The 27,369-nt window shown below is 37.3% G+C and overlaps 1 protein-coding gene across 1 annotated transcript in view; it reads right to left on the bottom strand.

The window, feature by feature from the left end:
* Positions 1 to 27,369, bottom strand: part of WDFY3 (WD repeat and FYVE domain containing 3) — a 233,039-nt gene that overhangs the window by 92,156 nt on the left and 113,514 nt on the right. The window contains exons 13-24 of the mRNA XM_044912920.1: positions 27,006 to 27,089; positions 21,140 to 21,317; positions 20,133 to 20,347; positions 17,196 to 17,308; positions 14,741 to 14,972; positions 13,443 to 13,543; positions 13,083 to 13,301; positions 8,925 to 9,106; positions 6,896 to 7,127; positions 5,415 to 5,575; positions 3,333 to 3,444; positions 1,188 to 1,378 (exon numbers count right to left, since the gene is read on the bottom strand). Coding sequence (XP_044768855.1) covers positions 1,188 to 1,378; positions 3,333 to 3,444; positions 5,415 to 5,575; positions 6,896 to 7,127; positions 8,925 to 9,106; positions 13,083 to 13,301; positions 13,443 to 13,543; positions 14,741 to 14,972; positions 17,196 to 17,308; positions 20,133 to 20,347; positions 21,140 to 21,317; positions 27,006 to 27,089 — 2,020 coding nt within the window. The remainder of the gene's footprint in view (positions 1 to 1,187; positions 1,379 to 3,332; positions 3,445 to 5,414; positions 5,576 to 6,895; positions 7,128 to 8,924; positions 9,107 to 13,082; positions 13,302 to 13,442; positions 13,544 to 14,740; positions 14,973 to 17,195; positions 17,309 to 20,132; positions 20,348 to 21,139; positions 21,318 to 27,005; positions 27,090 to 27,369) is intronic.

The raw sequence follows: 27,369 nt of genomic DNA, 5'->3' as shown, positions 1-27,369 counted from the left end.
CACACACACACACACACACACACACACACACACACACACACACACACGGGAGAACTCTGTGTAAAGGAATTCCTGAGACAGAAAGCTGATTTCTAAATTTATTATGATAATACAACATTAGAGAAAATCTGAAAACCAGGGTAATCCCATCACTCTATCATTAAAATATCTTCTACATAAACCCTTCCAATTCACATATATTTGTCATCATGTGCATATAATTTTTTACTTTTTCTCCACATAACATTTTATTACAAAGATTTTTCTTTTGCACCATAGTCTTCATAATTACAATCTGCAAAGGTTGCAGTGATGTACTCTGGAATGGTTATAGAATTATTAGTCATTCTCATAATGTTGGAACATTTAGAGGGTTTGTGTATTTTCACGAAATGTGGTAAGCAATGCCACAATAATCATTTTGAAAGTTTTGTAAAATAACACTTACCAAAATAGTGTGATTAAATCTACAGAAAACAGTATAGTAAAAAGTTTATTCACTACCAATGAAGCGAATGTAAGAGAAGGCATTTACACTTCATCTACACTAAAGGGATTTAATCTTGCTCCAAATACTTGTTTCTCTTCTGACAAATAACTTTCTGCCGAAACCTAGTAGGTTGCGGATATGTGAACACTGCCTATTTTTAATCCCAGATGAGTTTTCAGGACTAGCAATGGCACAGGTATTATATGGTGGCTCTCACATCCCCTAGGTAAGTAAAGGGGGACGGGTGGTAAAAGATGACTGGGTGTGGAGGGGAGAGACAAGGAAAGCGAGGAAAGCTCTGGATCTATCGCCGATTTGGCAGCCTCTAGAGTAGCTGGCAGTGTGACCCTATTTCATTTCACTCTTATTTCCATAGAGAAAAATAACTCCAAACTAGCAAATATATCTGAAATCATTGAATAACTGAAATTACATAGCCTAATTCAAGAGTTTAAGAAGGGAGATTTGATGAGATAGGATAAAAAGTTTGAGCCAAAATAAACAATTCATAATCTCACCTGAAATACATTACTTTTACTAAAAACCAGTGACCTTTCAAGTTTACTTGGATGAAATAATTCTTCCAGAGTTTGAAAAAAATATGAACAATGAAAATCAGAAGTTGTGTTTTGGTTTGGTTTGGTTTGGTTTTTTTAAACGCAAAGAGAAGTGAAGGTGAAGCTTCACGGTAACAAACCTGGTAGCCCTTGATTCTTTCCATTTCTTTGCTGGCTAGTGGGTTACTCTTGACCACACAAACCAGGGCCTTGACTGCTGCATAGAGCCCTTCCACATCAGAAGCCATGGCCACCAGGCCCAGGATGGCTGCCGCTCCGCCAATGTACTGCAAAGTAGTGGCAACAGGCTTAGGGACAAATGTTCTTACTCCTGATTAAGAGACAGTGAAAAATAATTAAATTCCCCATGTTAACAAGAACTGAATAAATCATCTTAAGAAGTATTTAGTTAATTTTAAATTATACTTTAAGAAAAACCACCTCGGGCGCCTGGGTGGCTCAGTTGGTTAAGCGACTGCCTTTGGCTCAGGTCATGATCCTGGAGTCCCGGGATCGAGTCCCGCATCGGGCTCCCTGCTCGGCAGGGAGTCTGCTTCTCCCTCTGACCCTCCCCCTCTCATGCTCTCTCTCTCTCTCTCATTCTCGCTCTCAAATAAATAAATAAAATCTTTAAAAAAAAAAAAGAAAGAAAAACCACCTCTATCCTAAAACAAGAATTCCCAGAAAAAAAAAAAATTCAAGGTCGGATGTGGAAGGTAATAAATGCTAAGAGCTACACTCAGAGATGAGCTGGGAGCAAAGAAGTGAGTAGAGAAGGGCTGGGGTTTGAGAGCAAGCTCAAAGGTTTTGACTGTGTAGCTTTGGGCAACATAAAGGAAAAGTACAGAGACCCTGGGAATGTATTTCTGAGGTGAGTGAGAATGCCTGACCAGGTACTGTTGGGGGATAAACCTGGGGAGGGCAACAGCACCCTAATTCTGAATTGGGGAATGGGATGTGGATGCCATCCTGGCAAGGACCAAGTATTCCCAAGATAAGCCAAGCAAGGCACATCACTCGCCATTACTCAAAGCTTTTCCTAGTTCTGTAGTCTGAGTAACAGTACATCAGTGACCCCAGAAGAGTATCATCATGTGGAAAGAGAGGACTAGAACTAACGTCATGTCCACTAAAAAAAACTCACATCTATGTTCCTAACCTTGCTTTTAAAAAAAAAGGCACAGTTTGAATGTTGTCTGCCTACTAATCAAGATTGAGTTTTCCAAAAATAAAACTAATATGCATTTTATATTTCTATGTGCTTTGCAGTATTCATAATATTTGCATATATTATGGTACTAAATTTTGAAAACTACCTTCTAAAGTCATTAGGGGCAACATTGCTAGTTTATAGATAAGAAAGTTGAAAGAGCTCAGATGTCTGGCATAATGCCACACAGTAGAAGAATAGGAGCTAGAACCTAAATCAACTCTTCACTCACTGCTCTTTTTACTGTACCATGTGCTGCTATATTTTTTGCAAAGGGCATAGAGCAGAGCTCAGTCAATACTTGCTGAACTGAATAAAGAAAAACTACCCTGTGCATTAGCATTAGGAAAACTGTTTTGTCAATGCAATGTGATTAATGAAGAAAACCAAAGTTAAGATATGTGCACATCACTGAGACAATAAAAATTGCCAAGGATGATAAACATGTAGGATTCTGACCAACAGAACACTCACTTTTTGTTAATCTAAAAAAGAACCAATATATTATGTACTGATTTGTACATTAAATATATAATGGCTGGTTCTGAATTTTGGGTGACGTGACTGGATTATGTCTCAGGACTCTAACCAAAATAAGTCAACTTTTTTAAAGCATACGTCAGGTATAAGGCTCTGCAGAACCGTCCACCAGCTTTACCTTTTACTGTAGTTGGATTCACTGTTTACATGCCCAAGCTCTTGTTTCTAGCTCACTTCCAAACAACAGATGCACTCCTGGTGCCACCACTGCTATACCAAGCCATGCAATTACCACCAATATTTCTAAGTCTTTACATCTATCCCTAAATGCAGTGTGAAATTTATCTTGAAATTACACAGAAGTATGTAGTCGGCACTGATGAGTGCTGACAAAAGAGGGAAAAAGTTCACGGGATTTTTAAAAAGGTTGTATGATTTTTAAAGTTGACTGGAGTCTGAGATTGTTACACTAATCTCTAAATATTACCAGGACACTATAAAATATGAATTTAAACACCTCCCCTCCTGTGAGGAAAGTGAATGCAGAGTTGAAGGCAAATCAAGAAGTTTGAAACAGTAAGACAATCTGACTCACCCAAGTATCCAATCAGAGTAGCCCCAACTGTCCGTGCAGGTCCATTAAGATGTCCTGCTGAATTGTGTATCAATTTCACAGGAGTGGCGTTCTCATGGGAGGAAATGCCTAACTGAAGAATAGGAAAGGGAAATAAAAGGTAACTATAGAAGAACAATCTGAACATTTTGATTGGAAAAGAAAAAAAAAAAAACATGATTAGTAACATTATCATTTCTTTCTCCCCATATGAGAATATTAAAAACATGGGCATTCATTTTTTAAAAATGCACAAGCTCTTCCAATGGTTAGAAAGTCACAGAAAGTAAGTTAAATACAATCTACTGAGATAAAGATGGGGGGGGGTGTCTTTGGAAATAGCTTCAGAGGTCTTTCTGAATGAAACTGTCATGGTTTTACAAGTTCTTATCATTTGCTGCCTCACAGTACTTCTGATCAGTGAACATAATATTAGCTTTACTTCGTATCCATGTAAACGTCACATAAATTATTCAAGTGTTTATAGCTAAAACATGCCTACAGAAAAGAAATGTTAAGTTTTGCACGTGTACACACATATAAACGCATAATGTGCTTTCAAAGCTAACACAATCCTAAGACATCAAACTCTCCTAGTTTTTCTCCTTTCTTGCTGGCTGCTACTCCTCACTGTTTTCTGCTGGTTCTTCATCTCCCCAGCTCCACAGTACTGGATGTCCCAGGTCTCAGTCTGTAACCTTTCTCTTCTCTATCCACACTTCAGTGAAAGCATCTTGTCTTGTGGTTTTAAATACCACCTCTGAACATCCATGGTTCAAACCTCTACTCTGAACTCCAGATTCATATTTCCAATGGCTCTGAGACCTCCGCTAAGATGTCTAACATGCTTTTCAAGTTTTTCCAAAACATAGTTCTCAGAATTCCTCCCCAAACTACTCTTCCTGAAGTTTTCTCCAAATCAGAAAAAGCAACCCTATTTTCCTCCCCGTTAGAGCAAAAAAACTTGGAATTATCCTTGATTCCTTTCTTTCCCTCATGATTCACACCCAATCACCAAAAACTGTTGGCTTATATCTTCAAAATATACCTCAAATCTGATCATTTCTCATCATGGCCACTGCTATCACCCCAGTTCTCACCACCATCGTCGCTCATATGAATTATTATAAAACTGGTCTCCTTGCTTCTACCTTTGTCTGTCCCCCTTCAGTCTATTCAACAGAGGTCATAGTCATCCTGGCTAACATTTCAGTCATTAGGTCTGGAACCCTATCATGCTCCCCATCTCACTTAGTTTAAGCCAATGCCTTTCCCACTGCCTATAAACCCTTAGCAGTCCAGCCCCATCACCTATTTGAGTTCCTCTCCTACTACCCAGGTCTTCTCTCACTTGCTCTGCAGTAGGCATGGACCTTCCTCAGGGCCTTAGCACTTACACCACTGGGACAACCCCCCCCACCCTGTGCCGGGCCCGTATCCCATTCTGCGTATTCTCATGGCTTACTGCCTCACCTCTTTCAAGTCTTCTCCAATTTCACCTTCACAGTGAGGCTTCCTCTGACCATCCTATTTAACACACTATAAGCTGATGGATTTCTCCTTCCATGCTTTATTTTTCTGCAGAGCACTCTTTGCCTTTGAACATGACCTATGATTAGGTTATTTCTTTAGTTATTATCATCTGTCTCTTCCTCTGCAATGTAAGAACCATAAAGGTGGGAATTTTCTCTATATCCACTGCTGTGTCCTAAGCAAGATGGTACGTGGCATATAGTAGCTGATCCAGAAAAAAGTTAAGTTATAGCCTTAAGAAGAGCAATTGTTTTCTTTCGTTTTCTGCAGTTCAATTTCTTAATTCCGATTAAAAAAAAAAGAACGAATATAAATCATGCACAGAGAAGGAAATTCTCACTTTTCCAAATTAAGTTAAGTATCTAATTATGTTTTGGCCTAAATCCAAAGCCAAATAAAACAAACATAAGCAATACAGGAAAGGCACTGTTTTCAGTGCCTATTCCTACTTTGGTGGTCCCCATAACAACGCTCCGAAACACCGTTCCCGGGAGAACCCGCCACAGCTTCCGGGGGAATCATCCTGCTTACCTGCTTAGCAATGGCTTTGCTGTCCAACTTGTTGTACACTTTCCGGATTCTTGCCACCGTTAGGGAAGACACCGAGAGTGCATAGAGGCCAAAGGACACCTTTTCTTCTGGCACTAATGACACAGGAGATGGGACTACGCCTTCAGACTTTGCATCTTTACCTTCAAACGAAGAATGATCCTTTTCAAAATCGTATTTCTCCTTATCCTAACACAGATTTTTTATTCTATCATTTTTAAGTGGGTAAACTCAAAAATCTTTTAAAGTGGAGCATGAGAACTAAATTGAAAAACTGTTTTATTTAAATTTTCAGCTCTTCATTTATTTCTTCTCAGAAAATAGAGAAAACCACCTAGTCGTAGACCTTTACATTCCAAGTTTTATTCTTAAAATGGGCTTTACAAATAGCATAATGTAAAGGAAACGAGTTTTAACTGTTAGCAAAGAAATCACACATTTCTCCCCTTAGGATCAAAGGAGAAAGAGCATGAACATGAGTGGAATGCCTATATGTTTTGTAACACTAGGTCTCCTCTCCAGTGAGAGCCCCCGTATGTGCTTCTCTATATTCTTCTAAACAACATAGCAGAGTAGTTAAGAACACAAGTTTCGGAGCTAGATGGCTTAAGTGTGAATCATGAGTGAAAGAGGGGCTCCTGGGTGGCTCAGTTGGCTAAGCATCTGCCTTTGGCTCAGGACACGATTTCAGGGTCCTGGGATCCAGTCCCGCATCAGGCTCCCTGCTCAGCAGGAAGCCTGCTCCTCCCTTTCCCTTTCCCCACCACTTGTGTGCGTTCTCTCTCAAATAAATAAATAAAATCTTAAAAAAGAAAAAAAAAAAACATAAGTGAAAGACAAATTACTTAGCTACAGGGTTATCATCATTTACACCACACTTGTCCTAACTCTTCTGAGAACTTCAGGAGAATGAGAACAAGAGGATGGAGAGCATCACTTGGAAAGAGTACTACTTACATCAGTTCCTTTGACTCTAAATTTCTGTTGGGAGAAAGGATAATAAGAAGTGGACTCTAGGAGTAAAGGGATGAGGAAAACTGATGTTAATTCATCTAACCTGAAAAATATATGTGTGTGTGTGTTTTCTGGAAACATCTTTCTTTCCTCCAACCAGAGTAGATACACTTTAAGATGCTTACTTAATAAGAGAAATTACAGAAAGAGAAGAAGGTTGTGGTTAGACTCTTAGAGAGCATACATATCTTGGAGCCAATCAGAGAAACTAGAAAATTAGTGACAGGGCATGAAGACAAAACTCAGGAAAGTACAGCACAATCAGTGGAGAGCATTTGGACTAGGAGTGAGTGGTCAATAGTATCACACTGAAGAAGAGTGAAGGAAAAGGCTTTTTTTATAAGATGAACATAATGTACAACCCTCCACACCCTATCTACAAATGTGTATATACACTTATTCATGGATCTACGTGGCAGGAGCTAAGTTTTATACATTAAGTTACTCACATGGCATACATATGGCCTGAAAACTTCCAACATAATTTGGTCCTAGTTCATAAATGGTAGTAACATTTGAAGGAGGTAAAACTTCTTCCAGAAAATGCGTGGGTCCCAGGCGCCAAACCAATGAAGCAATTTGGCGTTGGGCAGGTGGAGTGCCAACGTACGCATAGACTGTGCTGACCACAGGTGGGTTAGCAGAACCTGAACCCCCAGGAGTACTGTGAACATAATGCAGCTGTAAAACAAATGAAAGCAAATGTATGAGATAGAACCAAAAATCCCCCACTTTCACCAGGAAAATAAACCACTTTTTGTGTATAGTTTCAGTATCCTAAAGTCATGCAACTTTACAAATGTACAAAAGCAGCTGGATTAAAAAATATGAGGGCAGGCCAAGATTCTGGAATGTGATGTGGAAGATGGAAATTTGTTATTGCCCAACTCTCTGATAAACTATCTAATGTAAGAAAGGGAAACAATCAGATAGAGGGATTCTGTTACTATCAGGTTGGTTTGTATATCAAATTAATGATGCTTCTATGAAATTTTTGGGTTGATATAAAAACAGAGCTTTCCACCTATGGAATTCAAGTAGTCTTGAAATTAGTTATGTCACCAATATGAGTCTGTCAAAATTATATTCATGAGAAGTGTTTTACACTGGGCCAAGTGCTATAAAAGTTATAAAATTTAACAGCTATTATGTAATTTATACACCCATGATCTCAATGTAAAATACATTCTCAGATTTGAAATTACACTAGTGTTTACTGACAAGGTGCAAAACTATCATTTAATTCATTCATAATAAGTATGTGATTAGAGTATAAGAGATAATGAAGTCAAGTTGTTTCTTGTGGTAGAGGCCGCTTCTATCACTTGATGGTATGAAGGACGTTTTGTGGTACCACTGTCCTGGCTTCAGATTACATCTATCACTCCATAGATTACAGAACAGTTCCTGGTGACCTTAAGAGTGTGAGTGTGCAGACCACCGCGCAGCCTGAAGGTGGTTTCACGAGACCACTGACTCCTCACAGGTACAGTGATGATAATGATGTAAATGTATCAATAATAAATCTACCTCTCAACTCTAGAAGCTGAGGACATTTTTATTTTAAATAATACTAAAAATAACAAAGGAGCAACCTACTAGAGAATCCACAAGCCCATTCCAAATGCAATCATGTGTACAAAAGAAACAATGACTACTCCCACAGAGTGCATTTTAAATGTTTATCTTATTGAAACACGATGTCACAATAAAGTATCATTAACAGTAAATGCATTCAAGGAAGCTGCTGATTTCACTGTTTTTTAAACTTTAATTCACACAAAAGGACAAACTGCTTTTGTTGCTTCTTTCAAGATATAATCTCTATAAAAATGGATACTATCTTTTAGAGAGCTAAAGCATTTTAACAGCTTGCTACCTGAGTTCTGTCTGAAGTAACCAGAGGCATTCATCCTGATAGAAAAAAGGAACTTACGATTCTTTACTGGTTATTTCAACTCTCTTGCCGTTCTTCTGAATACCATATACCTATATCTAGAGTAATATTTATACACTCATTCATTCAGCAAACAGTAAGGGAACACCTACTATTATTATCAAGGACTAACTGGGTGATCTGAAAACAAATTTGGATGAATAAAAACAATTCCAGCTCCAAAGGAATATAGAGTCTACTGGAATGCATAACAACAATGAAGTGACAAAAGAGTGTGCTCATAGATTATTTAGGCATCTTTCAACTGGTTTTTCTGTTGTGAAAAATCACTTAGCAAACTGGCTCAAGCGCTGACATATTCACTAACTTCTTTAGTACTCTGTAACCCCTTCTTTCTCTTCTCTAATCAAGTGATAGGAATTAGCCAGCCACATGACTCTTAAACATATTTTTCAAATGGGTAATAAGGGTCAATTTGAAATTAAGACAGCAATTTAAAATATACCCCTGCCAACACCCCCCCCCCCCCCCCCCACTCTCTTGTAAAGCAGGTTAAGACTTCCAAGCACAAGTATGCTTACCTTCACAGTGTTAACAAGCTGTCCATCAATATAGAGGGCTGCAGTACTGTTTTTCAGCATGCCTTTGCTCATCACCAAAACCAGATGATGCCACTGTCCCTCAATTATAAGTTCTCCACATCGAAAGCGGGCACAGCATGGCAGAATCTCATAAAAAGAGGATTCTTCACTAAAATCATCAACTAAAATAAAAGCGCAGAAAGAAAAAACTCAACATCCTCATTCTAACAATTATTCATATCTAGATCTTGACTTTGTTAAAATAATAATGATGATTTAAATGAAAATGCCCTATTCATTCAATAACTTTATCTGTAGCAAGAAGTAAAACCTGGAATGTATTTTGCTTTCTTCTGCTCAATATATAGTTATAATCAAATAAAATTATAATAGTTGATAAAATACAAAATAAATAGACAATAAAGTTACAAGAGACAACAAAAAGAGACTAGTTATTATCTGTCATGATCCGTTATGAAAGCTCTTTTGAAATTCTCATTTGCCATGCATTTGATTACAGCATTGTAATCAAACTGGTTAGAAAATTAAAAATTTTACTCTTGCTATATGCTCTCTTCAAGGACACAAAGAGCCAACTATATGTTCTCAGTTTGTGGTTGTACTGCCCTGACCCTTGCCTGATGATAGCTGGTAGTAAGGGGGTGATTTATGGAATGGAAAGGTTTGTTATATTAGTTTCAGGTGTACAAAAGAGTGAGCCTCAACAATTCTGTACACTACTCAGTGCTCATCATGATAAGTATACTCTTAATCCCCCTTACCTATTTCAGCCATGCCCCCACCCACCTCCCCTCTGGTAACCATCAGTTTGTTCTCTATAGTTAAGAACCTGTTTCTTGGTTTGTCTCTCTTTCTCTCTCTTTTTCCCCCCTTTGCTTCTTTTGTTTTGTTTCTTAAGTTCCACATATGAAGGAAATCATATGGTATTTGTCTTTCTCTGGCTGACTCATTTCACTTAGCATAATGCCCTCTAGTTCCAACCATGTTGTTGCAAATGGCAAGATATCACTCTTTTCTACTGGTAATATTCCATTGTATATACACATATACCACCTCTTTTTTACCCATTCATCTATTGATGGACACCTGGGTTGCTTCCATATCTTGGCTATTGTAAATAATGCTGCAATAAACATAGGGGTGCATATATCATTTGAATTAATGTTTTTGTGTTCTTTTCATAAATAACACAGTAGTGGAATTACCGGATCATATAGTAATTTTATTTTTAAGTTTTTTGAGGAAACTTTATACTGTTTTCCACAGTGGCTACACGGAAAGGTGTTCTGGTTCAAGTTTCCTGTTTCACCAGACAACTCTGATTATTTCCTAACATTCTGCAATCACTTCCTGACTCTCATCTGGCTTCTCTCTGCTACCCAGTATGTTGCCTGATCATGCTAGGAAATAACGGGTCAATATTAATTCAGAGGCCCCTGGGTGGCTCAGTCGTTAAGCATCTGCCTTTGGCTCAGGTCATGATCCCGGGGTCCTGGGATCGAGCCCCACATCGGGGTCCCTGCTCAGCGGGAAGCCTGCTTCTCCCTCTCCCACTGCTTGTGTTCCTGCTCTCCCTACTCTCTGTCAAATAAATAAAATCTTTTTAAAAAATATTAATTCAATCTTAATGTTAAGCTAATTAAAAATTAATTTAACTTTTCTAAACATTCAAGAAGGGGTGAGATAACAGTGCATATATCCAGATGTTAAAAATTCCTCCACCCACCCACCCCCCAAAAATTTTTACCAGAGCTAATCTGTAACCATGTAACTTAAAGCAGACCCACCATTTTTCAGGATAAGCACATACAAGTAAATACACTAAAAGTTAAAAGTTTAAATTATATGAAGAAAGAATTACAAATAAAATACTAACATATATTTTTCGAATCTTAAAGTATCAACATATACTGAAATGTCAAGATTTTAAAATGATAATACAAAATATACATCCATTGATGAGTTAAGAAATACAGAATCTTATCAATTGGTGACCTAATATAGGAACAGAACTGAAGAAACTAGGTGAAAAGCAGGGTCAAACAGCTTTGAGAGGTCTAGTGTATGGACCAAAGGATGTGAAAGAAAAGATCAAAAGTATGGGCAAAACTAGGAACTCTTCCCTTTCCTGTTCATAGACTGAATCTTCTCCAGAACTGTAGAAGATTTTACCTACAAAAATTTTCTGGGAGTTTCACATTCTGACTCAGGCTGAGACTAAGCCATATCCAGCATTCAGTGGTATGTCAGGATATCTTGGTGAGCCAACTGGTTTCGGACAACTCTTAATTAGCTACGTGTCTTAAAGGGCTGCAGTTATTCAGAGGATGGATCCTTGTAGTAGTAACATCATCTATAACTAATGTATCTGTTACTGTAATTCATAGTGATATATGGATTACAGTAGTCTTGTAAATTACATTTCATGAAAATGATAGTTTTTAGAAAACATTTTCCTAGTTTAATGAAATATCCCTAGATCCATTCTTTAACTTTTCCATTAAATTCTATCCTTTTTCCTCTCCATTATTATTCACTTTTCTCGTTATTTCCCTTTCAAGCCACCCATATTTATTTTCCTTTTCTTCTCATTCATTCATTCATTCATTCATACTTTTACATTATATTTTAAGTGTTTTAAGTAGCAGAGCTGCCCAGATTACCAAGGTAATAAATCAGATCGTGTGTAGGAGCATATAGTTCTACTTCTTTCTTTGTCTAGACAAAGACAAAAACAAAGAGTTAAAATCTTGGAAGTCCAGATCGGTGATAAAAAAACTGAGTAATATCTATGACAGCGGGCATAAGAGGAAGGGAAGATTCAAGAAATATGAAGGAAGCATAATTCAGTAAGATTTAGTGGAAGGGGTGGTATTATCAAGGTAGACTTGAGGTTTTTGGCTAGGCTGACTGGTGGTGGGGGAGTCATTTACCAAGACAGTTAAAGAGAAAGAGATGCAGGTTTTATAAAGAAGAAACATTATAGTTTGAGTTGTTTACAGAAAGACTATTCATATGAAGATGTCTAATTTGCATTTAAAATATGAGGAGAAAGCATGGGACACAGAAAAACAAAAAAAAAATTTAATTTTGGAATCCCTGGGATTAAAAAGACCTAAAGCTAACAAAGATAGGTTGTTTTTTTTTCCTCACGAAGAGAAGTTGGAATACAATGACTAAAGTTGAAACCCTGGGTGGAAAAGAAAGCTGTTGAAGGAAGTTGCAAAAGAGAGGTCAGAGATGTAGGGCAAGAATGAGTGGGTCTCCCAAACGGCAAGACTGAAGACCAGTTTGATTAGGAGGAAAACATCAACAGGATCAAAGGGAGTGTCCTAGGAAAAATTTTAAAGCAGTTATACTGCTTACTCTGTCCTAGTCATAAAGAATACTAAGAAAAGAGGCCTTACAATCTAACTGAGCTAACATTCAAATTAATATTTGAATACTAACCACATGTGAAGCAATACGTGGTATTATTTGGTCAGTTAAAAGATAAATTTAGAAGACAATAAAGAAGAGGTGTATTTATGTTACAAATGCTTATATTCAGAGCAAAGAACATTCAGTAAACTGAGATTTATATTTTTTGTTATTCACATCATTTAGGAAGATCCTCACGAATGTCTTATGTTTGAACCTCTACTGGATAGCAATGTAACATTATGGCATGTTGGAGAGAATTAGGAAATTAAGATTATTAAATGGTATGTATTAAGCCTTGAAGGTAAGTGATGGATAAAGTAATTAATATGTTATTGTGTCTAGCACAGAGTGGCACATATGGTAGGCAGGTGCTCGATGAATATTCATTAGTTAAGAAGAATTCGTGGCCAATGAAAATCCTTACTAAAATATATCAAACAAGCAATCTGCTTTCCTAGCAAAAGCTGTGATTTCTTGGCAAGTAGAAATGAATCCTTATTTTAGGAATTCTTTCCATTGTTTTCTATCTAAGTCTCTTTTGAAAGTGCCTTAAAATTCACTGGTAAACAATATTCAACATTTCATAACCTGTTCTAGTCTAAAATAATTTAAATTGGAAAAGAATTACCAGCTGGACTTTAAGGATGACTATTATAGTGAAACTTAATACTTTTAATTATCACAAGAAGCAAAAAGAAACAGACAGATACTGACCATAGTTTTGGAGTAGTTCCTCTTTGGTGGAAACAATCAGAGATCGGTCTTTTGCTGACAGAACGATGGCAAGGCACACATAATGCTGCTCAGAAGAATTTGCTCGGCGCACAACAGTAAGAAGTCTGACAGGGTGGTTATTTGGAGGAGAACTAAAATGTTCAATACAGAACCAGCTAGAGTAGCTTAAGCCAGATGGAGGAGGGAAGAATCTTTCACCTAAAATAAAAATTGAAAAGTAACAATGAAAGAGTTGTGTGGACTGATATTTACATTTAAAAAAGAAGGCAATAAACTCTAAATAAAATATAATCTACTAAAAAAGAAAGAATCTCATGAGCAAAGAAAGTTACTATTTACCAGAACCAATGCCGCTGACCACGGCCCCATCGGTAAGACCTGTTGTGACGGCATTGTTTGTAGGAGCATTATGAGGGGCCAGACTGGGCAGAAACAGGCAGCTATCAGAGAAAAGACAATATACACATTAGAGATCAACTGTTTTCTTCTGCCACTACGCACTTACCATTGTGGAATAAACTGCCATCATTTATGGGTAACTAGAGCAAAGAGATCATGGAATAAACCTGGGTGCCTAACAAAGTCCTTCCCTTCTTGTAATTATGTAAGAGTGCAGAGAGATATACTTTAAAAATCTCCAGTGGCATAATTTTTATTTTAAATCTTTTAAAAAATCAAAGTATAGGCCGCATATGGTAAAATGCACCAATGTATAACCCTGTTCAAGACACTGGAACATCTCATCACTGCAGAAAAATTCCGTTGGGCCCCTTTCCAGTGAGCTGTTTTCCTCTGTGCTGATGAGTTCTGACTATTCCATAATATGTTTTAATCCACCATTCAGTAATACCACATGACAATGTTCTTAAAATACAATTTACAAATTTAGACTGATGTATGAGAATCCCACAGACAACCAGTATAGACATAGATTTATAGTATTAGCATTTCTGTCCGTTTTGAGGCTAGTGGATTTTATAAATTCTTCTAGATTCTCTATAGATTTATTGTTGCTTCTGCTTCTATAGCATTTTCTGCCACTTGAAATTATTTACTCATTTGATGTGATAGTCACCCAGTATTTATAATGTATATGGTACTAAGGTACTAAGTTAGGTAATTTCAGGGGGAAGGATGATGATGAGTAAACCCAACAATTTTTAAATCTAATTTTAATTTGCATGTTATCTATAAATTTATTGTACTAAATCAGAGGTGGCAAACATTTTCTGAGAGGGCCAAACCATAAATATTTCACTCTTTGCAGACCAGAGTTTCTGTCATGACTACTCAACTTTGCCATTCTAGCACGAAAGCAGCCACAGACAACACATACATAATTGAGTGTGGCTGTGTTAAAATAAAACTTTATTTGCCAAAAAATAAAATAAAATTACAAAAAAAATTTGGACCATGGGTCTTAGATTCCAGACTCCTATAACATAGCAACTTATTTAATATAATAATTTCAAATTAAATCTAAAACCCTTAAATTAACATGCTCAAAGAACTCAATCATTTCAGAATATATAGTATATCTTAACAAAGTATATTTAAAACCAAAGATCTATTTGTCAAAGGCAAGTAGGAGGCATAAAATCATATAATAAGGCTTGGCTACCTTACAAATTCCTTACCCAAACCCTTCAAGGGATGTGTCAAATTCAACAAAAGCTGGAGTAACTGATGACCCATGAAGTCTGATGTCATGTGGGGTTGTCATGGAGACCAGACACTTCACCCTAGTTAGAGGTACAGTACTTCCTTCTGCAGATTTTACCAGGCTCTTGCTTATCCGATAATGGTTATCTTCATGTAAGCTGAAAACATTATCAGAACCCAGACCTTCCATAGATGTGATCATACTACCTGTAAGTCAAAGAAAAGCTCTTGGGAAAAATATCATGTAGATTTCTAAAATAATGACTTTATGCAAAGCAGACTTACTTTTAAATACCACTCTTGAGTTTCAATATATAATAATTTTATGATTAAACCCTAAAGCTATTATCCAGTTTTAATGTACTTTATGTTCATTTTTAAACTTAAATAGTATGTGTTTTCTTTTTTACTTATAACTAAAGTCATAAACACATTGCAGAAATGTTGGCTACTACAGGGTACAAATAATAAGAATCACAAGTAACCACTTTCCAAGCCACAGTTACAATGTAATTTAATCATAAATTATAGATAATGATGTTTCTAAAAGCCAGATTATACTTTTCACAAAATTATTTATTATCTCTAAGAAAGCAAAATATTCTAGAAGAATTAGAAAGAAACAGGTCACCTTTATCATAATCAGATAAATAGCAAATACTTGCTTCTCTTCCATTTTCTCCTTACTTTTAACTTTTCCCTTACAATTATTATAATTAAATATGTAATCACCAAAGTACTTGAATTAAAAAATTCCTATATGCATGTAAATGGTGATAATTTCAAGAAAAAAAAGACAAATTTTAAACTGGTCTATTTTTCAGGAATACATTACAAATGTAAAGAATGGAGAAAAATATCCCCTCTCGAGATAAACTACATAAATATATAATTGTTTTCTCTCTTAAATGTCCTATGCATTCAGGCAACCATAAAAATATTTCGATCTTCTCTTAGAGAAAGGAACTATTTTTGTTTCTCTTCTTTGCAAAGGAAATCACAATCCAATTCTAAGGAACTGTGTTAAGTACAAAATCAACAATAACAAAAGAATATAGACATCTAGGGGAGGTATACTAACAGATATGAAGAACTCCAATACTTTGTTTTCCAGTAAAACTGTACTGGAACTCAAAAGATCTTAGTTTCCAAAACATAGTATTCACTAATCACTGATGATAATTCGCAGGAGAAAAAACTAAGACGGAAAGAACAGATGGAGGTTGCTTAACCTTTTGGATTCTCACCTGAAAGAACAAGGAGATGCACGACACGATCACTACATCCTTTCAGGGCAGCCGTTCTACTTTTCTAAGTTTTATTCTTTCCTGCTTTGCTAGTAAGGGTGACTTCAATCCATCAAAACAAATGCCTATCACTATGGCTCACAATTACACAAAACGAAGTGTAAAGAAAAAAAACCCCAACAAAACCAGAGAATTCGCACTAGCAGGAGGTTCAGTGCCACGCAGCTCTCTCCTGAGGGCGTGCTTGTCCACGGCTCGGACGGAGCCCGTCGCCTCTCAGGGGTCCCTGCCAGACTGGTAGGCAGTGCCCATGCTCTCTGCCAGTCATCAAGCATCATCCCAGCAGCCTGACGCGCAAACTGCTCTTCGGGGCTCCTCTCAGCAACGCTACCACACACCTGTGTCTAAGAGAGGGCCCTCTGTTGCTACTGGCAGGTCCTTCTCGGTCCTCTCTGTACTAGTGCTTGCCAGCGTCCTGGGGGGTGTCCAGGTCCACACGAGCCACCCATCCAACACCTCACTTCGAGCTCTAGGATCATCTTTCACTCTACCTCACTCCAGAGCCACGATCTGGGCATGGTCCTTCCTTCCGCGTGTTTCCCTGCTCCAGTCTGGATTGCCATTCTTCTCCCCACCCCCATTCCTCCTTTTCTCTCACCACATTTGCTTTCTGGCCTAGCCACTATTCTCCAGTCCAGGGACCTATCCATTTTCTCCCGGCCTATCACTAGCTGCTTGGTTTCACTTCTTTCCTTTCCAGCCTGTCCTTCTCGGTGTAGCTCTTCATCTACTTTTATCAGTATTTTTAATCTCCTGTCCTCCACGTCCTCTTGCAGCAGCTGTCCTGCAAGCCCAAGGCCTGTTAACCACTCTAGTTCAGGCAGCAAAGGCGACTTGAGGAAGGCAAAGAAATAACGAATCCTCTAAGAGATATCGCCCCTTCCAAGCCAAGTGTTACTCCGCACGTAATTCTCGTCTCCTGTGGATCCTGCTTACATCAGTGATTTCCCACCCCCATTGGCCCTCTTCTTCCGTTGGCCAACCAGATTTTATGTTTCCTCATTTAAATAATGACAATCCCTTTCCTTTCTTTCACAGTAAAACTTCTTGAAATAATATTCATCCCCTACGTGATTTTCATATACACAATAACCAAAAAAGGGAATTTGAAAGGTCAACTTACTTCTCATCTCTGGCTCATAACTCAGTGAACTTGGTTTGTGGACCCTATATTGTTTCAGCAGTTTTTTGTCCCAGGCACCACAATTTAATGGACTTGCCAAACGCAAAAACTCCCTGAAGAAGACACAAAGCAGTTATTCCTTGATTGGGAACATTATAGAACTCATAAACCAAACACACAAAATATGGGGTCTCATGAATTATAACAGACGACTTAAAAATACAGAAGCAATCGAAACGGTTATTATAAAATAATAATACAATGTTAATTTTACATTTGAATTACCTAGGACTGAAAAGAGAACAGAATATTGTGAAGGACTAAAAAATGAAACTGGGGAGCATTTTCTTTTAAAACATGATGTACAAAAATTGAATTGTCTAGGAGTTACACAAATAGGAGTCCTTCATATCCAGTCATTTATGGCATCATGTAAAAGGGGGAAAAAAAAAAAGAATACTTCTCTGAATTTTCAACTCCCTATAGCAGAAAAAAAAATTTTAAGTTAGGTACCCTTTGCCAGTTTTTCACGTAGAGTACAATATATGATTAGTTTATAACCTTACAGCCTATGGCTCATCAACAACTCTGGTATCTGTACTCTATCATGAGACGTTTTGTTCTGAAAATTCATTCACTGTGAAAACTGAGCACGTGCAAATAGTTGGTCTACATTGCTTACTGTTTACCTCAGTAGACAGTATAAGCTATTTAATAAAATAATTGTATTAAGTATGAGATAATCTCTCTGTCTCATTCACTCTCTCTACTTTTAAAGCAGATTACCAAAATTAATCAGGGGAAAATCTCCATGCTATTTACAACATTTTAGGTTTCTGAATATATCCATAAGATGATGGACAAAGTGGGTAGGGATGGTCTCTTTCATCTTGGTATTGTCAAGGCCTAGTACACACTGCCTGATACAGTACTGTTTAATGTTTATCGCATGGTTTATTCTTAATCTACCATTATTTGGAGCCAGTTAAAAAATATAAATCACAAATAAAGGCCAACCATTTCTAAGAAAGTTCCCAAAAGCTATATAAGAGAGGAGTACTTCAGCAGAAAAGAAAATCATCTCATAAAAAGAGCTGCTTATATCTGAAAGTGATGAGATACAGGAGTATATTTTTGTAAGGAGGGACAAGATGACTTATACATTAAATCTGTTTGGCAAGGTAATCTCAAGGAAAGGATTTTTATTTATTTATTTGTTTATTTATTTATAAATAAGTAGGGGGGGAATGGAGGGGCAAAGGGAGAAAGAGAATCTTTTTTATTATTATGTTATGTTAATCACCATACATTACATCATTAGTTTTGGATGTAGTGTTCCGTGATTTGTTGTTTGCCTATAACACCCAGTGCTCCATGCAGAACGTGCCCTCTTTAATACCCATCACCGGGCTAACCCATCTCCCCACCCTTCTCCCCTCTAGAACCCTCAGTTTGTTTCTCAGAGTCCACAGTCTCTCATGGTTCGTCTCCCCCTCCGATTTCCCCCCCTTCATTCTTCCCCTCCTGCTATCTTTTTTTTTTTTAACATATAATGTATTATTTGTTTCAGAGGTACAGGTCTGTGATTCATCAGTCTTACACAATTCACAGTGCTCACCATAGCACATACCCTCCCCAATGTCTATCACCCAGCCACCCCATCCATCCCACCCCCGACCACTCCAGCAACCCTCAGTTTGTTTCCTGAGATTAAGAATTCCTCATATCAGTGAGGTCATATGATACATGTCTTTCTCTGACTGACTTATTTCACTCAGAATACCCTCCAGTTCCATCCACGTCGGTGCAAATGGCAAGGTTTCATTCCTTTTGATGGCTGCATAATATTCCATTGTATATATATACACCACATCTTCTTTATCCATTCATCTGTCGATGGACATCTTGACTCTTTCCACAGGAGAAAGAGAATCTTAAGCAAGCTCCACACCCAGCATGGAGCCTGACGCAGGGCTCAATCTTACAACTCTGGGACCAGGACCTGAGCCAAAATCAAGAGTTGGATGCCACCCAGATGCTCCTCAAGGAAAGTATTTTTTTTAAAGGGTTTTATCCCTAGGAGCACCTGGGTGGCTCACTTGGGTTAAGCGGCCGACTCATTAGTTTCAGCTCAGGTCATGATCTCAGGGTTCTGGGATCCTGCCTCACGTCAGGCTCTGCGCTCAGCAGGGAATCTGCTGGAGATTCTCTCTCTTCCTCTCCCTCTGCCCCTCCCCCTGAGCGTGCACTCTCTCTCTCTAATAAACAAATAAATCTTTAAAAAAATAAAGGGTTTTATCCCTAAAACACAGAGGACCGTTTCTCTTGCATTACCAAGATTTAAATATATATATTTCTTGAATGGTTAAACTGTAGAAGGTATATTCATACCATAGAATACTACTCATCATTGAAAAGAAACTACTGAAACGTAACAATTTGGATGCATGTCCAAGGCATTACAGAAAGTGAAAAAAAGTCAATCTTCAAAGGTCATATGCTATATGATTTCTTTTATATAACATTCTCAAAGTGACAAAATTATGGCAACGGAGCAGATTCATGGTTTCCAGGGTTTAGGAATGGTGGCGGCTAGGGGAGTGGATGTGACAACAAAGGAGTAGCAGCACTAGGCGATCTCTGTGACATACTGATTGTGAAATCTACACATGCGGTAAATAACAGGAACTATAGCATACAAGGATACATTGTAACACATCAGTAGTTTTCAGGTTGTATTATTGTTACATAAGATGTAACCACTGGAAAAAACTGGGTGAAGGGGACACAGAACCTCTCTGATCTATCTTTACAACTTTCTCTAAATCTCTAAGTATTTTAAAATAAAAACATTTAAAAAGTATTTCTTAAGAGACTCTAGGAACTGCCCTTACTCACTTGGGGCTTACTCAGCTGTGAAGAAGAGAACACACTAACCTCAGCACCATGGGCTCCAGGGCCTGGGAGGCCAGCCGCTCAAACATGCGCTGCAGGGGCGGGTGCAGTGCATGCTCCTCGTCAGCCAGCGCCGCGCTACACCGCTGCAGCAGCCGTGCGTGGAGGCCCGCTTCACACATGACCTGCTGGTTTCTCTCCGTGTGCACCAGGGATTGTAAAATAGTTGCCACAGCGAGTTGAAGGTCCAGAGCATGCTAAAGTTAAAGAAATCCATGCCACCAGGGCATTCTTAGTAAGAAAGGGGAGCGTTCTCTCCATGTGAAGCACACCTTTTAATAGGAGCTCTCTACGCATTTCAGATGACCTGCAGATGAGTTCAGAAGCTGACTGGAGTGACACAGCCACTCCAGAACTGAGCTAGGCAAATGTTTCCTATCCTCATCTTGCTGGAAGCATACCCAGTGGACTCCACTCTCTTCTAAGTCTTCTGTATTAAATGGCTATATAACGAATAGTATTTTAATTTTTGTAGAAACAGTGAATGCAAGGTCTTTTACATGATCGGTAAAGCACCAGTTTAAAGGAAAGCCTATCATTTACATTTGTGACCCTTTAGGCCTTAGAGGCCATATACACCATTTTAACAAATTAATCACCAAAGCTCCAATTCACCCAAACTCTTGAGTGCTACAAGTCAGAACAGATAAATAGTCTCAAAGTGGTATCTTCAGTCATTTTTCTTCCTGTACTATTTATTAATAATTTCCACTGCTGAGCAGGATTTATAAGGAGAAAGAGAATTATTTTAGCACCTGTCTTGGATGCATTTGTGACAGATGAACTGTATTCTAAAACACACATATCTATCGCATTAAGAAAGTTAAGACCCAAATAAAAACCTATTTTTTCATTTCCTACTTTAGTAGGTGATATAGAATGGTTCCCTATCAGTCTGTCTTTCTGGGCCCCACTTCCTTGATTATACAGTCATATTCATGTCTCTTCACTTATTAAAGATGGAGAGGAGCTAACATGTCCAAGCTTACTTCTGGCTGTGTCACTGACCCAACAGAGGCCAGCAGGTCCAGCATAGCAAGCATGGCTCCAGGATGGATGATGACAGCATCAGAACTCTGGAGAGATGTCGTTGTCACATGTAGTTTCAGGTCAGTGACATTTTTAGGAGGGTAAACAGGGGGAGTTGAAACAGAATGATATGCATGCCTGTAAAAAAGAAAGAAGGGTAATTTAGCATAAAATTCCAATCAAATCCTCCTGTTCAATTTCTTCATCTCTTGTTACCTTTATCCACTGACAAGCAAAAATCTTTGCAATTCAAGGTTGGGTTACAAAACACTTTAAGGCTGGGATATAAAAGATTCTTAGTGAGTCATGTATAAACGATTGAACTATTAATTCTTCTACGGTCTGATACGTCTTTACCATGTGTTATCTCGATTGTTTCGTTTAAGAAGGGCGCATGACGACTAAAGTTAACACTGCTCTCTGGTATATTTGAAAGCTGCTAAGAGAGTAGATCTTAAAAGTTCTTATTACAAGGAAAGTATTTTTTTTCTTATATCTGTATGAAATCATGGATTTAAAAAAATTTTTTTTTAAGATTTTATTTGTCAGAGAGAGCGAGCGAGCACACAAGCAGGGGGAGTGGCAGGCAGAGGGAGAAGCAGGCTCCCCACTGAGCAGGGAGCCCAACGCGGGACTTGATCCTGGGACTCCGGGATCATGACCCGAGCCGAAGGCAAATGCTTATTTAACTAACTGAGTCACCCAGGCGCCCCATGAATTTTTTTTTTTTTTTTTTTTTGAGAGAGCACATGTGAAAGCAAGCAAGGGGGAGGGGCAAAGGGAAAGAGAGAGACAGAATCTCAAGCAGACTCTGTGCTGAGCAGGTATGCAGACTTGATGCCATATCCTGACATCATGATCTGAGCCGAAATCAAGAATCAGACAATTAACTGACAGCCGCCCAGGCGCCCTAAGATGATGGATGCTAACTGAACTTATTGTGGTGATCATTTTACAACATTTGTAAGACAAATCGTATCTGGGGGGGCCTGGGTGGCTCAGTCATTGGGTGTCTGTCTTCGGCTCAGGTCATGATCCCAGGGTCCTGGGATCGAGCCCCGCGTCGGTCTCCCTGCTCTGCGGGAAGCCTGCTTCTCCCTCTCCACCTCCCCCTGCTTGTGTTCCCTCTCTCGCTGTGTCTCTCTCTGTCCAATAAATAAATAAAAATCTTAAAAAAAAGACAAATCATTATCTGTAATTTAACGTATACAATGCTGTATGCCAATTATATCTCAATAAAACTAGAAGAAAAAAAATGACACCTGTACCAGATGATGCAACAAACAGGTAAAATCACAGTGATTCAAAACTTTAGGTAAGGTAAAAGTTCTGATATAATGTGATGAGGGTATAAATTAAATCCAATCCCTCGATTTTTTTTTCTTTCCTTCTTTTTTTTTTTTTTTTTAGAGGGTAGAGGATGGAGGGGCAGAGGGAGAGAGAGAGAATTTCAAGCAGGCTCCATGCCCAGTGTGGGCCAGACACGGGGCTCGATCCCACAACCCTGGGATCATGACCTGAGCTGAAATCAAGAATCAGACGCTTAACCGACTGAGCCACCCAGGCACCCCTTGATAAGATTTTCTTTTGAAATTACCTATGGTTTGTAACCTTTCCTTAAACCATGGGTAACATAATCAAGGACTAACAAGATCTAAGTGGCCTACTCTCAAACTGGGTCAATCAGTCAGGGTTGGCTAAGAATCTTGGCTCCCTGACAAGAAATAATGTTAAGCATCAAGGAAGTTTTCCTTTAGCTTATTTGGAACTACAGTCACATTCTTTTGCATTACCCACTTAGCGCTGAAAATATTCACCACAATTTTTTAAAAACATAGAAGGCATATTTTACATAATAAGCTTCTATGAGGTAGAAAACCTCGCTATATCCTGAACATAGCACATTTCTTCTCGTCAATGATCTCCACTTTCTATTTCATACTATTCTTCTACAATTCATGAGTTTTGCACATTTTGTATCCTGGCACTAGAAAACAGATGCTTGTGGCTTCAGCCTATGGGAGCTCTTTGTTCCAATGACTTGGGTTCAGCATAATTTGTCTAATGCTGAGCTCTGTCACTGAGAGCAGTGCAGTTTCAGCTCTCTGGCACAAGAGCAGCTTGGGAAACAGATGCTTTAAGTCAGTGATTTTGTAGCAAAGAGTTGGCACCTTTTTTTTTTTTTTTTTTTTAAGTACCATTCTCTTTTTAACAGAGATTCTAGGAAAGTATTCAAGCTTCACTTATAAAAAAAGCATGTGGGCTCTTCCAGTTTATTTAAAGTCACCATGTCCTCCACCTACTCATTTTTTCAACTCTGGGTTTTTTGTTTTGTTTTGATTTGGGTTTTTTTGCTGTTTTTGTTCAGAAATATTTAATTTCTAAACTTACAGGGCTATATTGTTAAATGCTTATTACCAGTAGGTATCCTCTTCCTATGTTGCTTCTTTTATTCTATGAAATATTTTGACCCATCTAGAAAAAAAGATCAGAGTGTAATAGGAATTCTCAACCATTAAGAAATTTCATAAAAACTGTTTTTCATTACACATAAAAAATAACTCAATGTGGAGAAAAATCCAATTCTAGTCGTATATTTTAGTCACAGGCCTTCTGAAATTATTTCTGAGTTTCCAGATTTAATATAGACTGAACTTAAATTATGGATATACCCAGGAAGGAGCCTTTATGTCTTCAGAAACCAAGCTCTTTACTAATTAATATACAGCTATTATAGTAGTAAACCTTTTAATCTTCCATAAGATAACAATATTCTGATATAAAAATTACATTCATCTCAAACTGGAAAAATTTTGCAAACATTGCATAAATCTAAAACATGGTATTAACTAAAATTAGGTCTATTTTAACAGGTATTATATAATATTATTAATATTTACTAAGTCACTTAGGTATCACTGCAGGTATTATCATTTTTTAAATTTAGAGAATACAGTAAGCTTATTAAATGAATAATCCCAAGCAAGACCTAATCATTTACAAACACTGGATAAGACCACATTTCAAAATTTAACTTTTATGTTGCAGTTACTTTTAAAACTTAGAGAAATTGCTACTTAATATTTCGATCTAAATTTTCATATATATTTAAGACTTACCTACCTCTTTGGGGAATATATTCTTGGATATTTAAATTCTGACTATGCTTTGCCTTAATTTCCATCAAGTGTGTATAGGCCCTGAGTAACAGATACCATGTTTGAACAATACCTAGTACTTGCCATCTTTTTCTGCCTTGCAGATATACTCTGGAGAGCCTTGGTTTTTATTTTGTATTTTGTTTTCACTTCCTCTAGCTCTGATCAAATACTGTTCAGCTATAATTCTGTTCCATTATTCTTTCGGAATAATGAATAATAATGAAAAGTGTTACGAGTTTTAGTTTTCCAAAAATAAGGCCTCCTGGGTTTTTGTCCCCAATTCTTAAAATAGACAAGAATTTCCAGGACTTTACGTGCCAGACAACTATCACAAACTCAAAACTTCCTTGTGTCTGAATACTCCACAAGCCATAAAAACTAACACAATGTTGGTTTCTCCTTTTGCCAATAGAAACATGTTTTGCCACAAGAAAAAGATGAAGTAATTTGTTGAGATGCTCTAGAGATATTCTAATTTCAAAAGTTACGGTATTTGCATTTGAAAACAAAAACAGTTTTCTTATCATAGAAAAAATCATAATCATAGCTTATGATTCTTATCACTGAGCAAAATGTACGTAACCTGACCAGAATGGCAACCTGAAAATGTCAACGTTGACCTTATTATTATGAACAGTATTGGGAACCTCCTTTGGGTAAAACCAACCTGAAAGCCTAATTGGAATTCCCACAGAAAATGAGTTAGTGACATCTCCCCTGAAGTCAAAGATATGGCATCCCTTATGTGTGGCTCTGATGCAAATGATGACAAAATGTTTTTGATCTAAGCCCTTAAATAACTCTCTATGAGATGGAATAAAATTTTCCTTTTGTCAGATTATCATTTAAATAAATAATAAGTTCTGATGGATTTTCTTTCCATGTGTTCTTTTAACCTGTGAATTTCTATTGCAATATTTTATAGTTTTCGGTTAATATAAAAATGGTTAAATGTTTTTTTTTTTTTTAAAGATTTTATTTATTTATTTGACAGAGAGAGACACAGCAAGAGAGGGAACACAAGCGGGGGGAGTGGGAGAGGGAGAAGCAGGCTTCCTGAGGAGCAGGGAGCCCGATGCGGGGCTCGATCCCAAAACCCTGGGATCATGACCTGAGCCGAAGGCAGACAGACGCTTAACGACTGAGCCACCCAGGCGCCCCGGTTAAATGTTGTTAAACACAGCAATTTTTATACCTTCACAGTTTATGGAATCATAAATGTGACTTTCAATAATTAAAACTATTTAGTAATTAAAACTATTTTTCTAATATCCAGTATGTGGGATAGTGAGCACACGTGAATCTTCAAACACAAAGAACACCTTTTACTGCATTCATTTTAGCAATAGAAAAATACACTACATCAACTCAAAATGATTTTATGGTTTCTTGTATTAAAAACTGCTCTAAGAAAAACAAAAACAAAATAGTTTTAAAATACAAATATACTGAACACTAAATTCGTTTAAGACTATTCTGAACTATTTCAAGATTTATTGTCAGAAAATGAGCTCTAAGTCCTAGTGTAAAAATAAAAGAAAAAGGAAAATATAAAGTCCACCCATCTAATGAATATACTACTGTAATATATTGAAATACAGGACCTGTAACAAATAGTTTTAATACAATAATTCCATTAATATTCAAATTTCAAAATCTGAACAACAGAAATAAAATTAATCAACAACATAGCTGAACCTCAGGATTCATTTTTAGAAAGCCACAACAGAAGAATATATTAATATAAGACTGAAGGACTTGTACTTGGTTATGAGAAAAACTGGGGAAGGAAGGTTATTGGTCCCAACTCTACAGGGTATTATCACTTTAAGTACAGGTTGCAGATGGAATCTTAAATGGATCTTAATTGTACTCCTGTCAATCAACTGCTGGTTCTTTATATTCATAACCTTTATATACAAGGTAGACTAGATGAGCTTAGAAAGAGATATACACAGAACGAATGAAAACAAGAGCTAGGGTAGCTTTATTTATTCATTTTTTTCAAAGGTTGGCCCTGACAAGTCTCCACAACAGCATCACATTTCAACTGGTTGAACCTGATTGAGAAAACACGCAGTTCCTTGCCAGTGCTGTGATGTGCATTTTGGAGTAAAAGCAAAAACCGAAGAATGATTCCTAGCACATTTAAAGTAGAAAGAAAATGTACTCTACTTAAATAGGCACTAAACCCTCATTTCTAAATTAATTTTACTTTAGAAAATTAAAATTTAGAAAAATTGCCATCTTTTTCTCCCCTGCAGATATACTCTGGAGAGCCTTGGTTTTTATTTTGTATTTTGTTTTCACTTCCTCTAGCTCTGATTAAGTATTGTGTAGCTATAATGTATATTTTATATACAAAATGTATATACAAAATATATAAAATGTATATACAAAATATACAAAAATATATATTTTACTCTAAATAGAATCAGATGACAATATTTTAAATGTCCCTCATATCCTCATGGCATTAACGCATTTTATTCTCATAAATATACTCAGAATTTGACGATTCTAAAACCTAAAAAAAAAATCAAGTAGAATGCCAAAAAATTTTTGTACAAAGCACAATCACCACATTAACATTTAATTAAGCACAGAAAAAAAAAAAAAAAAACCCCACACAAATAAAGATTGACTTCTGTTATAAGATCAGTACCTTTTCCTGGACAAAGCTGGTGTACCCCAAGGAGAGGGGAGAGAAGACTCACTTGTCAGGCAAGGAGGGATCTGTTCTGCACGACTACAGACAACAAAACAGACAGGGCGGTTTAGAGAGGTTAGAAGAGAACACCAGGTTGGCAGTTGGTTAGTTTCACACGAAATACCAGTAAAAGTGTAATAAGGAACATCTTCCATACTCAGCAGGAACAAGAAACAACACTACAACACATGCACTGAGGAAAACAGAAAAGCATGCTTAAGGCAGATGCTTATCTATTAATGTTAACACTTAACACGTTTGTTAAAACAGAGTGCCGTAAGCCCTGTTTTTAACAAAGAAAACTAAAAATGAGGTATAC

Source organism: Neomonachus schauinslandi, chromosome 2 (genome assembly GCF_002201575.2).
Source record: "Neomonachus schauinslandi chromosome 2, ASM220157v2, whole genome shotgun sequence".
NCBI lineage: Eukaryota > Metazoa > Chordata > Mammalia > Carnivora > Phocidae > Neomonachus > Neomonachus schauinslandi.
The sequence above is the reverse complement of the archived record's forward strand: the minus strand, read 5'-3'. Positions and strand labels throughout refer to the sequence as shown.